The sequence below is a fragment of the Pseudophryne corroboree genome, chromosome 6 (genome assembly GCF_028390025.1).
Source record: "Pseudophryne corroboree isolate aPseCor3 chromosome 6, aPseCor3.hap2, whole genome shotgun sequence".
Taxonomy (NCBI): Eukaryota; Metazoa; Chordata; class Amphibia; order Anura; family Myobatrachidae; genus Pseudophryne; species Pseudophryne corroboree.
Window position 1 is genome coordinate 432932628 of NC_086449.1, and position 16789 is coordinate 432949416.

The 16789-nt window shown below is 42.9% G+C and overlaps 1 protein-coding gene across 1 annotated transcript in view; it reads left to right on the top strand.

The window, feature by feature from the left end:
• The first annotated feature begins 15101 nt into the window (after positions 1-15101).
• Positions 15102-16789, top strand: part of LOC134932543 (pendrin-like) — a 192619-nt gene continuing 190931 nt past the window's right edge. Inside the window, exon 1 of the mRNA XM_063927070.1 lies at positions 15102-15253. Coding sequence (XP_063783140.1) covers positions 15102-15253 — 152 coding nt within the window. The remainder of the gene's footprint in view (positions 15254-16789) is intronic.

Consider the following 16789-nt stretch of genomic DNA (forward strand, 5'->3'; position numbering starts at 1 on the left):
AGGAGTGCTGAAATCATAACAGGGAGGAAGTCCAGCCAGTCGCCCTGTGAGGAGGACATGAATAAACGCAGAAAAGTCTCCAGATCCTGGTTTACTCTCTCTGTTTGACCATCCGTTTGGGGATGATATCCTGAGAAGTTTAATTTCATGCCAAGAGCAGAACATAGGGATCTCCAAAACTTGGCCACAAATTGAGGACCTCTATCAGACACGATTTCCTGTGGTAGACCATGGAGTCGAAAGATCTCTGCTATAAACAATTTTGCCAACTGGGATGCAGATGGAAGATTAGCCAGAGGAACAAAGTGTGCTATTTTAGAGAATCGGTCAACTATGACCCATACGGTGTTCCGCCCACCAGACGTAGGTAAATCTGTAATAAAGTCCACAGAAATATGCGTCCATGGTCTTAGTGGTACCGGCAAAGGATGGAGTAACCCAGCTGGTGGACCCTTGGGACTTTTATGCTGAGCACATTTTGGACAGGCAGCTACGAATTCCTGAATGTCAGTCCTGAGATGAGGCCACCAGTAGGAGCGCTGAATAAATTGAAGTGTCTTATGACCGCCCGCATGGCCCATGAAGGAGGAGGAGTGAGCCCATGTAAGAAGTTTTTTGCGAAGATTTGGTGCAACGAAGATCTTCCCTGGAGGAGGAAGTGGAGAGGTATTAGTTGCAGAAAAAGAGGTGGATTCCAGGATAAATTGCTCTTTTGAACGGTCAGAGGGTTCTTCTGAACTTAAGGAGCAAGATAATGCATCTGCCTTTTTGTTGAGAGAACCTGGTCGGTAACTGAGTTAAAAATTAAAACGGGTAAAGAAGAGTGCCCATCTTGCTTGGCGTGGGTTCAGACATCGGGCTGACTGTAGATACAGAAGGTTCTTGTGATCCGTGGTCACCGAAATTGGATGCTGAGCTCCCTCCAACAAGCCCCATGCTTACTGAAAACATCTTGAAAAGCTTGGTACTCCACAGGAAGGCTGGAAGGGCTGGAAGAACAGAGAGGTCTAACTGAAGGTAAACAGTTCTGGAAGCAGTCTTGTCCCCAAGAGAGAACATCCATAGTTTGCCAATCTATGTGGTGGTTGTGTCTGATTAACCATGGAAACCCTAGGATTAGTTCATGAGAGGCTTTAGGAATTACAAGGAAAGAGATTTTTTCTGAATGGAGAACTCCGACATTCATCTTGAGAGGAATAGTACGAAAGGATATAATCCCCTCAGGGATATAACTTCCATCCACTGCGGTAACAGAAATGGTACGATCCAAAGGAACCGTTTTTATTCCAGATCGTTTGGCCAGAGCTGACGTAATGAAACTTTCGGCGGCTCCGGAGTCTAGTAGTGCAGGGATGAGAAGAGAAGAAGAAGGGAGCTCCAATTGGGTTAACAGGACAGACTCTTTCTTGGTATGTAATTCTGAGAATTCTCCTAGCTTGACCTCTCCAGCACAAACTAGGAGCGGGCGTTTCCCGGACGTAGATTGCAAGTTTTAACAAAGTGATCAGATGCACCACAATACAGGCAGAGGTTCCCTTGTCGCCGTCTCTGACGTTCTTCATTGGAGAGGTGGGAGCGATTACTCTGCATGGGTTCTTCCACAGTTGGTGATGATGGTGTTGGTGGAAGAACAACTCTAGGCTTAGGGCGATATGACCACAACCTCTCCATACAGCGTTCTCTGTACCTTAGGTCTAACTTATTGCATAAAGAAATTAGTTTATCCAACTTATCAGGTACGTCCCGAGTTGCGAGGTCATCTTTGATCTTTTCGGAGAGACTGCTCCAGAAAGCTGCAATGACAGCCTCCTCGTTCCAGTTCAGTACTGAGGAAAGGGTGCGAAACTGGATCACGTACTGACTGACCGTACGCGTGCCCTGACGCAGACGCAGTATCTCCAATGAGGCGGCAGAAGTCCTGCCCGGTTCGTCGAAGATTCTTCGAAAGGTGGCCACGAATTCTGGATAGTTAGATAAGATGGGATCCATCCTCTCCCACAATGGTGAAGCCCATTCCAACGCTTGCCCGGTAAGTAAAGAAAATATATAGGCTACTTTGGTTCGTGCTGATGGGAAGTTGGCCGACTGTAGTTCGAACTGGATTTCGGACTGGTTAAGAAACCCGCGGCATTGTTTTGGATTCCCATTGAATTTACTTGGAGGTGGCAAATGCAATCGTGGAAGTGGTACTGGTACAGGAGGAAGCGGGACCGGAGGTGCTAATGTGGGAGCAGCTGTAGATACTTGAGGGGCCGTCATGGCAACACAGATAGAATCGAGACGTTCGGACATACTCTGCATGAACTGCACGATTTGAGATTGTGTGGCCTCCTGCTTATTTAAGCGAGACCAGATATCTGCAGTTGAATCCCCTCCTGAGGCCTGATCACCCGTCGAATACATTTGGCCAGTGCTTACTGTCACGTCTAGCAAAGTTTGAGGATCCGGCAGCTGAGATTTGCCCGAGGAGGTAGCAGGCTGTGAATGAACCAGATGAGGGGGCTGGATATAGTTCCTTCGCATGGGACACGGAGCAATGAAGAACATAGGCGGGGTTTGAGAGTCAATGGAAAGTATTTATAGGCGGGGTTTGAGAGTCAATGGAAAGTATTTATTATGTACAGGGCTGAGGTAGAGGACCGAGGCTGGAGCACGATGGTTAAAGACGTGGCAGGGGGCGAAGAACTGTGGACTGTGATTTGAAAGACGAGACTGTAGATGATGAACTGTGGAATTGTGGATGGTGGTTGAAGACGTGGCTGGAGACAAGGACTGTGGACTGTGGTTTGTTAAACGAGGTTGAAGATAATCTGCAGGCTGTGGTCGGTGGTACAAAGGCGTGGCTGGTGAAGGAGATCTGTGGAGTGTGGCTTGAAAGACGAGGCAGAAGACCCGGGGCCGACTGTGCCCGAAAAGTCTTACTGGACCGGGTTTTCCAGGAGCGCTTCCACAGGCAGTAACAGGCTAGAAACGGCAGGGCTGCAGCAGCAACAGAGAACCGACCAAGCAGGATCTGGAGGAACTAGAATACAGCAGGAATCCTGGGAGCACAGGCTAAGGCACCTACAACAGTGTTGTAACTTGAAGCACTGGCATCCCTGTCCTAAACCAGCCCCCTTTTATAGGGAGAGCTTCCCCTGGATTGGCTGGAAGAAACAGGAAACAGGAACTATGCTTAAAACTTGGTCTCCAACATGGCAGCGCCCAGTAATGCAGACCTTTTTGCAAAGCCACAATGCTCACTGCCCCTGGTCTCCTAGCAACGGCTCAGCAAGAGCGACCCGCTGTAGCGGCGTCCCGCCGCCACGAGCGGACCCCCTCACCGCCGCTACTGCTGCCCACGGATCCGGCGCAGCAGCCCACCTCCGCCGCTGCCCGCACATCGCCAAGGAAGCCAGCCCCGCGGCCCCAGCGTACCGTTAAGACTCCGGACGCTGACATTATGCAGCTAAATCTGATTACTATGGGCACAATATGCACGATAATGTGGATCACTTTAGATAGGAGATTGGGCGTAATATATCATTTGAATACCGCCCATTGTGTACCTAGACACTTTGCAAGTTGCTGTAATTCTAGATTGGATAATTTTACATTTAAAGCCCTTGAACATGTAGTATTAAATGAGAGGGGTGTAGATGTTCTAAAACAATTAAGTAAAAGAGAGACATTCTGGATTCACAAACTAAATACTTTGTCGCTGTTTGGCCTAAACGAAACATACGAAATAGCACAGTTTTTACATTGATAAATGTGGATTGAGTGTAGCGCATGTGTAACACCATTGTTGAGCCTTGGGGTGCCGTGTGTGGGATGCCGTGCTCTACTATTACATTTATGATGTTGGCCTTTAGGAAACAGAATGTCTCTAGTTTTTTAGATTCGTGTGTGATTTTATGATATATATATATTACCTCTTCAGCCTTTTCGGAACATACAAAATAATATCGTTCCTGTATTGATATAGGTAGATTGAGGGCGGCGCATGCACTGCACCATTGTTGAGCCACATGCTCCGGTGCTGTGTATGGGACGCCGCTTTCTACTATTAAAATTATAATGCTAGCTTTATGGTAATGGAATGTCTCTAGTATGTCAGATTAATTTACTGTAGAAAACACTTGGGGGTATATGTAATTGCGGTCGAATTCCCGAAAAAATGTCGAAAAACTGGACTTTTTCGCCAAAAAAAAAAAATTCGACAATGCAATACAGTGCTTTTCGTCAAAAAAACGGACTTTTAAAATTCGACTTTTTGAAATTCGACATTTGACAAATTCGACATCTCTGCAATGGTACAAATGCGGCATTTCGACAAAAGTATATTCAATTGAAGAATGTAAATTCGACAACAGTGCTTTTCGTCAGTAAATTCATCATTTTCAATCCGCCTCACTTTGCTGGCGGAATGTAATAAAAATTTTAAAAAACATTTTTTTTTTGTTTGTTTTATTATTGCTAATAGCATATCTATTTATATTAGAAGGGATTAGGTACTTGGTTTGTCTATTTAGGAGGCACAAGTATTATTTATATATTTTTTTAAATATATATATATATATTTTTAAATGGGATTGGTTAAAAACCCGAAAAAAAATTGCATGGGGGTCCCACCTCCTAAGCATAACCAGCCTCGGGCTCTTTGAGCCGGTCCTGGTTGCAAAAATACGGGGTCGAAAATGACAGGTGATCCCCCATATTTTAACAACAAGCACCGGGCTCTGCGCCTGGTCCTGGTGCAAAAAATACGGGGGACAAAAAGAGTAGGGGTCCCCCGTATTTTTTGTACCAGCACCGGGCTCCACTAGCTGGACAGATAATGCCACAGCCGGGGGACACTTTTATACCGCTCCCTGCGGCCGTGGCATTAAATACCCAACTAGTCACCCCTGGCCGGGGTACCCTGGAGGAGTAAGGACCCCTTCAATCAAGGGGTCCCCCCCAAGCCACCCAAGGGCCAGGGGTGAAGCCCGAGGCTGTCCCCCCCATCCAAGGGCTGCGGATGGGGGGCTGATAACCATGTGTAAAAATGAAAGAATATTGTTTTTTTGCAGAAGAACTACAAGTCCCAGCAAGCCTCCCCCGCAAGCTGGTACTTGGAGAACCACAAGTACCAGCATGCGGGGGGAAACGGGCCCGCTGGTACCTGTAGTTCTACTGCAAAAAAAATACCCAAATAAAAACAGGACACACACACCGTGAAAATACAACTTTATCTCACACATGCCGACACATACATACTTACCTATGTTGACACGCCGACTGCCACGTCTCCAATGTCGACGAATCCGGGGTACCTGAAAATAAACTTATACTCGCCTAAATCCAAATTTGGCAAAACAAAAAAACGCATTTACCCGATCCACACGGACTGAAAGGGGTCCCATGTTTACACATGGGACCCCTTTCCCCGAATGCTGAGACCCCCTGTGACTGCTGTCACAGAAGGTCCCTTCAGGCAATCAGGGAGCGCCACGTCCTGGCACTCTCCTGATTCCCTATGCGCGTCTGAGCTGGCAGACAGCGCATCGCACAGCACCTCCATTAGTTTCAATGGTGAGAACTTTGTGGTCAGTGGTGGGGTTACCCGCAATTTTTTTTCGTGTTTTTTACCGTTTTTTTTTACATTTTTAAAAATCGAATCAAAATCCGTCAATTGGTCTGTTTTTCGACAGCGGGACTGTCGAATCCGTTTTTTATTGAATATGTCGAATTCCGGCACCCGCCGGCCGGAATTCGACGGTCGAATTGTGTCGAATTTAAAAACGGGCGAAAAAGTGCCGCAATTCGCCCAGAATTGCATATACCCCTTGAACTTATAATGTGTATCATCTCTTATGTAAGATCACTTCAATAGGGAATACAATTGGAGCAATTTATATGATGTAGTAAACGAATAGAGGGACATGGAATAATGAGATCCCTCTATAAGTGAAATAGATTAATTAGTAATTGGAATGCTCTGTGTTAGATTGGTAAACCTTTTTAAGTGACTATGGAATTATCATGTTTTATGTTGGATATATACGATTATAGTGACTATTTTATGATGAAAGGGAAGACTGATATATAGATTTTTATTGAAGTGTATTGATGTAGCATTTACTTGTAAAATGTGTGTAAGCAGCGCTGTTAAATTTAATGAGCTAATTGTGACTACTATAAATACTGAGCAAGTAGGAGATAGACCACACCCCCCGACGAAGTCCAACTGTGACGAAATGTGTCGGACGTGGCTTGGAGGACGTGATTGATACACTGATGTCCAGCGCCAGGTCCATTGAGCAAGGACGCTAAGTGGAGATTGCTGCATTGAGCAACGTGGAACAGGCAGCTGGCCGCCAGGGCTTAAAGTGGTCCTGGAGAGGTGGTGGAACTCATTTACCTAGCAACCCCCCCCCCCCCCCCCCCCCACACACACACACACACACACACACACACACACACACATAAAGCGGAGCCATTGCTAGTGTTTTCGGCACCCTCCTGCAAACAGTAATGCCCTTTATTCAGGTTACATCACTCAGTAGTGCCCTTTATGCACATTGCACTGCACAGTGGTACCCTCTCTACATGTTATGCCACACAGTAGTGTCCCTTATATACAGTACCCAAAGTAGTAGTGCCACTTATACACACAATGGCCACAGAAGTGCCGCTTATACACAAAATGCCCACAGTAGTAGTGCCACTTATATACAGAATGCCCACAGTAATAGTGCCCCTTACACATAATGCTTACAGTAGTAGTGCCGCTTATATACAGAATGCCCACATGAGTAGTGCCTCTTACACATAATGCCCACAATAGTAGTGTCCCTTATACACATCTCTGCCTCTGTCACTCCAGCAGCTCACCGCCTGGGTCCCTCCAGCAACTCGATGCCCTGGATCCCTCCAGCAGCTTCCCCACTTCTATTATCGCTCCAGCCCCCTCTCATCTTGTCTTCAAGATGCACAGAGCCTGCTCCTCTTCATGGCTCCTCTTCACTTCAGCAGCGGTGACAGCATTACCTCACATATACCATGATGGAAAAGGAAGCTACTAGGCCCTGAGGAGGGGATGAATGCTATCCAACAGACACAGCATGTGTGAGTACCAGGAGAGGAGGGCTGTAGATGGAGGAGGAACATGGAGCCACCAGGACCTGTATGTGAGCATGTTATTCTTAGTAAAATTATTTTGATACTATGGCCCTCATTCCGAGTTGTTCGCTCGCTAGCCGCTTTTCGCAGCAGTGCACACGCTAAGCCGCCGCCCTCTGGGAGTGAATCTTAGCTTAGCAGAATTGCGAACGAAGTATTCGCAATATTGCGAAAAGATTTTTCTTTGCAGTTTCTGAGTAGCTCGAGACTTACTCTTCCAGTGCGATCAGTTCAGTGCTTGTCATTCCTGGTTTGACGTCACAAACACACCCAGCGTTCGCCCAGACACTCCCCCGTTTCTCCAGCCACTCCCGCGTTTTTCCCAGAAACGGCAGCGTTTTTTCACACACTCCCATAAAACGGCCAGTTTCCGCCCAGAAACACCCACTTCCTGTCAATCACACTACGATCAGCAGAACAAAGAAAAAACCTTGTAATGCCGTGAGTAAAATACCACACTTCTTAGCAAATTTACTTGGCGCAGCCGCAGTGCGAACATTGCGCATGCGCAATGGAAAAGAAGCTGGTGATTAATAGCGTGCGCCTACAGCTGCCCTTGTCCCCAAGGTAAAAGAGTGTCACCCACACTTTTGCACATACAAGACAGAAAAAGGTTACCAATGGTGTCTGGGGCGCTAGCGCCCCAGACACCATTGGTAACCTTTTTCTGTCTTGATTGCGCATGCGCAGTTAGCGGAAAATCGCACCGATGCGAAGGAAAATAACGAGCGAACAACTCGGAATGAGGGCCTATATCTCATTGGGTGCATCCTCATTTTATTTTATTTTAAATATATATATATATATATATATATAGCAACAGTTCCACGAAGTGGAGGGTACACTCTCACAAATAGAAATCAGTCCACTGAACTTGAAAGCTTCAAGTTCAGTGGACTGATTTCTATTTGTGAGAGAGCACCCTCCACTTCGCTATATATATATATATATATATATATATATATATATATATAGAATAGAATAGAATAGTCACATTGACATCAGCATAAATAGCATAAGCTGGAAAAGTTTTCTAGTGTTATATTACCACCTTGATGCGATGAGTATATGCCTTTGTCGTTTTATGCTGATGTCAATGTGACTATTCTATGATTGAAGCACAGTTTGGAGTAAAATTTGTCTTGAAAACTACGCAGAGTGCTGGTTCTGTCTTAAACCTCACCCCGAGTGTTTGGCATGTGACTCTATTATTCATTATTCAACCGGACACCTGCTTTTTATCAATGGAGAGTGTCAGTGCGGCTTCCCGGGACTTTGTTCTGTGATTTGGCTAATATATATATATATATATATATATATATATATATATATATTTAAAATAAAAGAAAATACTATCGAATATAGAGATATATGTGTTCATGGCTGATAATGTATAACCCAATGTATTGATGTGGATAGCATAGACCCTTTAAAATAGCCACTAATGCTGATGTGTGTAAATTAATGCATATCAGCATTGGAGGGCTGATAATGTATAAACTAATATATGGATGCGGATAGTATATGCCCTTTAGAACATCCATTAATGCTGATATGGTTTTGCTGAACTGCCTCACTACAGATGCTGTGTTCTATATTTGTGTGTATTTTATTGTATATGGTTTTTTTTATTAGTGGATTGTACTGTGTTACTATGGTTACTGGCCCAGGCCGCAATGTCACTTCCGGTGGTGTGGCGCCGATCAGCTCCCGTTTCTCACATGGTTCACGGTTTGCTCCCTGTTGCCTGGTGACAGCTGCGGCCCTGCAACGTCACTTCCGGTACAGTGGAGCTGCGATGTTACCCCTCAGGAACTTAGCTGAGCTTTTTGGTGTCCCCCACAGGATGTATACTGCGCCGGTTGCCGGTGACCTCGTCACACAGGTATGTTGCACAGGTGAGTGATATTTGCTATCAAGGATTGGGTATAAATGCCTGCACTTGTATGCTATTACTTGTTGCTGACCCTTGACAAAGGAGAGATCCAAAACGGGCCGTCGGGATGGCCAGATGCAACTTTATCTGATGAATAAAAAAAACACTTATTATGGATCAGTACATGCTGCTAATAAATGCATATCCCTGTAATGTATTACTATTGTGCTGCTATTGTATAAGCGTTTTGCCTGATGCTGCTCATGGAAAAGTCTTTTTTTCTGATGCATTGAATAATGCTGTCTTGCACTTTATAAAGGTGGGGTGCTGATTTACCTCAAAATGGCCTTTACTGGACTGGTTTTTGGTTTTATATATATATATATATATATATATATATATGCACAGAGTAAAGGAGGGCACTCACCAATTTTTAAAAAAAAAAGCTTAATAGGTCATTTATTTGTAGTAGAAAATCACAAGTCAAGTCAACTTTCGATCATCATCACAATCTTTTTCAAGACATATTCTTCAAACGAAGTGGAAAAAAGGACCCCAGAGCAGCCTGAGTGACCTGGACACATGCACAAATATTTATACCTAGCTCCATTAACTGAGCCACTCCCCTTAGCATCATCACTTCCTGTGGCATCACAAACCAGGAACTGATAAACTATAGCTCAATAGAGACACTACTTTGTAACCAAATATCCCAATCATATTGGAGAAATAACGCATACTTCACATAATAAATGACACATAAATCCCCAGGCTCTAACAAACCAAAAGAGCACTTAGGAGGATTACCGCCATCATGACCGGAAGTATGTAGCGCTCAATGGACCGCATACCGGAACCGGAAGTCCCGGCCGTGAACCGCAAACAGGAAGTGACTAAACGTCACTCCAATTATCAGGTCCCGCACCTTAGAATGGCTAGTGCATCATTTTAATGTGTACCCACTGGTGATTCTACATTAGTCCGGCCAGCAAGTAATAAGAACTGAAGGGAGTAAACAATATTTAGTGCTTAATATTCATTATAGGAGAAAACTCATTATAACATTAAAGTTATATTTGTGATTTGTGAGGGTCCAGGTCGCTCGGCATAACCAGACAAGCATTAAACATAACTTTTAATAAAAACATAAAATACAGTAAAAAAATTTTAAAAAATGGAGAAAATGGGGATTCTGGGAGGAGCCGTCCCACATCACTGGTCCAGCTCAGCAGTCATCCCCAGAGACCTCCAATTACATATCTAAAAAGCAGAAAAACAAAACATAACACAGTCTGAGAACATACAACATACAAATCGGATTATCTATAAATATTCTGCTGTGCTTCCAAAGAGAACATTATTATAGGACCAATTAAGTCAAGAATATTCCATAGGGATTTGCTTAGTTGAGTCCATAGGGCACTATGGTTCCCAAATCATAAATCCATCTTGCCTCTCAACGTTTTAACAATAGCTCTCTGTCACCACCTCGTGCCAATAATGGAATCTGGTCTATCAGCATACATTTCAAACTTGATATGGAATGTCCACATTGTAAAAAGTGTTTCATCACCAGTTTGACCGTCTTACCGGTTTCAAGTGCAACACGTATAGAGTAGCGGTGGTTAGCCATCCGATACCTAAAACATCTTGTTGTCATGCCGATATAGTATAGCCCGCAAGGGCATATAGCGATATAAATCACATAATCTGATGTACACGTTAGCTTATGTTTAACCAGGCTCTTCCTTCCATTTTGTGGATGAGCAAAGGATAGACCAGTCATCATTGATCGACACCTTGTACAGTCAACACAGCGAAAACAGCCCAACTTTCTTGTTGTAAGCCACGTGGTGTTTCTGTTATGTGGTTGTTGCATAGGTCGCATAAGTAGCTGCTTGAGGCTTGGACCTCTACAGTATGAATGCATTGGCAAATTAGGATTGATGCTTTTTAGTTTGGGATCAAAGGTGATAATAGGCCAGTTTTTCTTCACCACTCTTTCAGCTATATGAGATGCTGAATCAAATGTAGATGTAAAGTCTGTCATGAGATCTTAGAATTCACTTCAGCCTATCTTTCCACATTAACACGGAAGAAAACTGAGAATTGGATTGATAAATTGAAAGATCAGGTGACCCTCTATCAACGTGTGGGTATAATGTGTAAGGGGCACTACTACTGTATGGGCATAATGTGAAGGAGCACTACTATATGGGCATAATGTGTAAGGGGCACAAGAGCTGTGTGGTCATAATATGTAAGGAGCACTTCTACTGTTTGCATAATGTGTAAGGGTCACTACAGCTGTGTTGGCATAATGTGTAATGGGAATTGCTACTGTGTAGACAATGTGCAAGGGACACTACTACTATATGGGCATAATGTGTAATGGGCACTACAGCTATTTGGGCATATTGTATAAGGAGCACTACTATTGTGGGAATAATGTGTAAGGGGCATTCCTACTGTGTGGGCATAATGTGCAAGGGGCACTACTGTGTGGGAATAATGTGTAAAGAGCACTACTGTGCAGCATAAAGTGTATAAGTTTATATGTGTATAAGTAGTACTACTGTGTAGTGTAACATTAATAAGGGGGTCTAGTGTGTGTCATAATGTGTATAAGGGCTACTACTGTGTGATGTAACGTGAATAAGGGACACTACTATGTGGTGTAATGTGAGTAGGGGGTACTTCTGTGTGGCATAATTTGAATTGTGATACTATTGTGTGGCTACGCCCCTTCCCCACAAGACCACTCCCATTTTTCAGCATGCCATCCCTATTTCAAATAGGGGGGTGCAAGCCCCTTATTTTGCCTGGGGTGCTCGGATCTCTAGATACACCCCTGCTTACACATGCTAGTACTAGTGTATATAGTGCAAAATAATAGCCTGGCCATTACAGATACACAGTATATATATATATAAAAGGCGAATGCTACACCCTCAGTATGAGAGATCCCTGGCTCTCAGCGGCAGGACTTCCAGTCACAGGACTCCTTTGTGACTAGAGACTCCCCCCCCCCCTCCCCCCTGCCTTCATAATCTGGTACAGGTGTCTGTCATTTTGATGAGTTTTTCACTAGTGATTTTATGATATTGCTAGATCATTTTGAGAACGTCTACAAGCTCCTTTTTAATATACAGCGGGTAAAATAAGCTTGAACACTTCAACATTTTTTTTCAGTAAATATACTTGTAATGTGGCTATTGTAATAAAATTTGACCACATGTTAGCAACAACCCACACATGCAAAGAAACCAAACCATAGATGTCCATAAATTAAGTTATGTGTAATAATGTGAAATGACACAGAGAAAAAGTATTGAACACATGAAGGGAACTGCAAAAAGGCATGGAAAGCCAAGACACCAACTGAAATCTATCAGTAATTAGAAAGCAATCCTGTCCCTTGTCAGTATATATTAATATAAACTGGTTCAGTCCCAATTGTTGGTCTATAAAAAAGTGTCTCATTACCAAGGTGTCACACAAAAAAAGATCTCATGATGGGTAAAAGCAAAGAGCTCTCCCAAGACCCTCCCAACCTTATTGTTGCAAATCATACTGATGGTATTGGTTACAGAAGGACTACTAATTTTCTGAGTGTTCCAGTGAACACTGTTGGGGCCATAATCCGGAAGTGGAAAGAAAATAATTTCACCATAAACTGGCCATGACCAGGTGCTCCTCGCAAAATTTCAGACTGAGGAATGAAAAGAATTATCGAAAGAGTTGCACAAGAGCCAAGGACCACTTGTGGAGAGCTTCAGAAAGAACTGGAGTTAGGTACAATTATTTCAACGAAAACAATAAGTAATGCACTCAACCGACATCATCTATATGCAAGCTCATCACGCAAGACTCCATTGCTGCCGAAAAAGCATGTTGAAGGTCACTTAAAGTTTGCTGCATAACATCTGACAAGCCTGTGAAATACTGGGAGAATATAGTCTTGTCAGATGATACCAAAATTGAACTCTTTGGATTCCATAATACACACCATATTTGGAAAAGAAATGGTACTTGATATCACCCCCAAAACACCATACCAACAGTGAAGTATGGAGGTGGGAACATCAAAGTGTGCCAGCATACGGTACTGGCATACTTCATATGATTGCAGGAAGCATGAATGGAAAAATGTACCAAGACATTCTTGATATTTATCTGCTGCCATCTACCAGGATGCTGAAGATGAAACGAGGGTGTACATTTCAGCAAGACAATGATCCCAAACACACCCAAAGACACTCTTAATTGGTTTCATAGAAAGAAAATAAAATAAAGCTGCTAGAATGGCCCAGCCAATCACCTGAGTTGAATCCAATTGAAAATCTATGGAAAGAACTAAAGATCAGAGTTCATAGAAGAGGCCCACGGAACCTTCAAGATTTGAAGACTGTTTGTGTGGAAGAATGGGCCAAAATCACACCTGAGCAATGCATGCGACTAGATTCTCCATACAGAAGGTACCTTGAAGCTGTCATTACCATCAAAGGCTTTTGTACGAAGTATTAAATACATTTGAGTAAGCGTATTCAATACTTTTTCCCTGTGTCGTTTCACATTATAACTTAATCTATGGTTTGATTTCTTTGCATGTGTGGATTGCATGGGTTGTTGCTGACATTTGGTGAAAGTTTCATTACAATAGCCCCATTACAAATATATTTACTGAGAAAAATGTTGATGTGTTCAATACTTATTTTACGAGCTGTAAATATTTTTTTGTAATTTTGCTTGAATGCTGTAAATTCACTTAACTATAGAAAATATTTTCAGAAATAAAAATAAGCATATAATTATGTTGTACTGGACTTGATAGGAAATAGAAAACACATATGAGAAAGGATAAGGAGCAATCTAATGGTTCTCATGGCTAAATTGCACCACAAATTGCACTTGTAATACAATTCCAAGCTTGCATTGGTTTTTCAGAGGAATTTAAAAATTCTTATTTTAAGGTAAAAATTTCGGGACTTGCTTCAGAACCTCTTGGACCCACCCCCATCCCCCAATTAGTAATTAGGCATTTGGGAGTTTTCAGTTAGCTTAATTGGTCCCATAATCATTCCATCAACTTTTGTATTTTTTATGCACCCCCAAATCTAATTAAAGTATTTATTTCCACAAAAATAATTGCTTTTTACCATGGTTTTTATATTTTCTTGAAAATAATTAAAGTTGCCTCAAATTACCCCCAAATTGCCTTTTTCTTTTTATTGCATTTTCCATTTTATCCATTTGTAATGAAATCACCTTTGTTTTTTTATAATTTTTTTACTTTAAAAAAAATGCACAAATCCGCCAATTGACGCCTTTTAAGATTGTCCAGCACTTTCCTTATGCCCACTAACAGCCTTCTCTATGATTCTGCTAATGCAGTTGTCACTTATGTGGGGTCCAGGAAGGTCTCCCCACTATTTCCTGCACTTCTCCCAGGTGGCATTTTGTAGAAGTCTGAGTTTCATTAAACAAACTCGCATTCACAGACTCGCACCTAACTGAATCAAGCCCTAAGTCTGGTACTATTCTGTACTTCTGTTTATACTGTGACTTCTGAATAGAGATAAAGCAATTGGTGCAAATGTGGACTACCTTAGGGTATGATTCAGAGATGGACGCGTGACGCGTCCATCTGCAGCAGCTGCGTCCATCTGGTCTGCGCACGCACACTGGTGTGTGCGGGACCCTTCTCCTTGTGGCCGCATCTGGAGGCGGTCCATCACACATCCTGGGCGGCCTTGACCTGTGCTGGGCGGCCCCCGGCATGTGAGGAGATGGATGCAGATCTGGCTGCGTATGCATCGATCTGCGTCCGTCTCTGAATCAGCCCCTTAGTGCTACCAGTTAGTAATTGATTTACTGTCTGTATTATTACTCTAGCTCCTCAGTATATACCAAACTTGTTTTGTACCAATTTGTTCACAGGTTTATTATATTGTGTTTCATGTATTATACAGTATTACTATTGTAAAATAACTGAATAGCTCATACTTAGTTATAAAAAGGCAAGTTAGTGCATGATGTTGACATGGTTTCTGAAAGGAGTTTTTTTTGTCAAATCTAGATGATATCAGAAAAGATGGATATGCCCATCTCTGCGTATGATGAGTATCTTGTGTCTCGACCTATTTATTCTGAACCAAGATTCCAGCGGGAAAATGAGAGAAATGAAGTCGTACAGAAGAGTATTCCACAGAAGCTAAAAAACAGCTGCAGGTTGTTAATACCATTATTTTCTCTTCATTTCAATGCTTTGTAGTTCTGTCAGGTGATGTATCTGCCTACTGCAAAAAACACACTTAGGGTGGTTACACATTAGACAATGTGCACCCAGCCTGATATCATGGGCAATGGGTACCCAGCATTGGCAAGTGCATACACACTTGCCGATGTCAGTGGCAACTAAGCGACAAGGGCGCCTCTCATTAGCTATGTCTTCTGTCTGCCCTACTGTAGTGCTGACCAGAAGATGTCGCTAACGACCATGTGTGCGCCCATATAGTGCTTATACATTTGACGAATTTGAACGATTTGTTGTTCAGATCCATCAGAATCATGCAAATCGTTAAAAATATCATCTGGTGTGTACCCAGCCTTATTCACACTGAATTTATAGTGAGCTCTAAATTCCAGATTGCTCTTGTGTAATAAGCAATGTTTTTATTTCAATGAGAAGGACCACGACCCTCATTCAGTATCAGTTGTAAAACTGATATTTTCGCAAACGGACGCTTTTTGTCCATTTGCGCATGTGCAGCACTCACATAGCACATGTGTTTACTATTACTTTATAGGATGCGATCACAATGGGAATGACATGCGGTGGGCATAAGGGGGGCGGTGACTTGGTGTTGGGGGGAGTGGTCCAGGAGCTGCAGGCATGTCATGGCCATTTTCAGAGCATTCTGATGACATTGCATTTCCTGCAACAGGATACATAGCGGCGGTGCGCATGCATACACAGCTGGGATGCGTATTCAGGGGGCTACCACTAATTGCCGATTTTGGCGATGCGATCATAATTGAATTGCAATCGCATCACTGCGCGGTGAATAACATGCTGCGCGGCCTTGTCCTGTGCTGGGCGGCCCCCAGCATGCGATTGTAAGCAGTAGCAGGTTTGCTTTTTTAGCAAAACTGCTATGTACAAATACATGATTGGTGCAAATACATGTTTGTGGTTCAAGTGCCATTAAATAAATGTAACGTCATGAAAATCTTGGGAGGGTGTTGCAAGGTGGGTGTTTAAACTGATAGCTGTAAAGTGCAAAATAATAATGTAATGATGGTATTTAGTTTGTATAATAATGCATTTTTCCCAATATGTCAAAATGACTACTGCAGCATTATAACAGGGGCAGGTGTTTTGTATAAGAGCTTTCAGCATGGACATTAGACTAGATGTATTAATAATCTCCCAGTACATGCATGTAACATTATACTTCTTGCTTTAGTGCAGCAAACTACATTAGACATTACCGGAACGTAGAGGGTACATACTCACCACTAGTAACCCCAGGATTATCCACCTGCCAGAAGAGATGGCTTGTTGTGGGGTGTCTGCTAGGTTATATGTTCACAATGTTGACACCAGAATGTTAACATGATCTGAATGTCGACATTCAGAATGACAACATTGATAGAATGTTATAATTCACAATGTTGACAATTAAAGAATGTCGACATGACAGGATATTGTCATTGTGAATGTTGACAGCTAATTTTTTTCACAATTTTAGGGTTAGGCTGCAG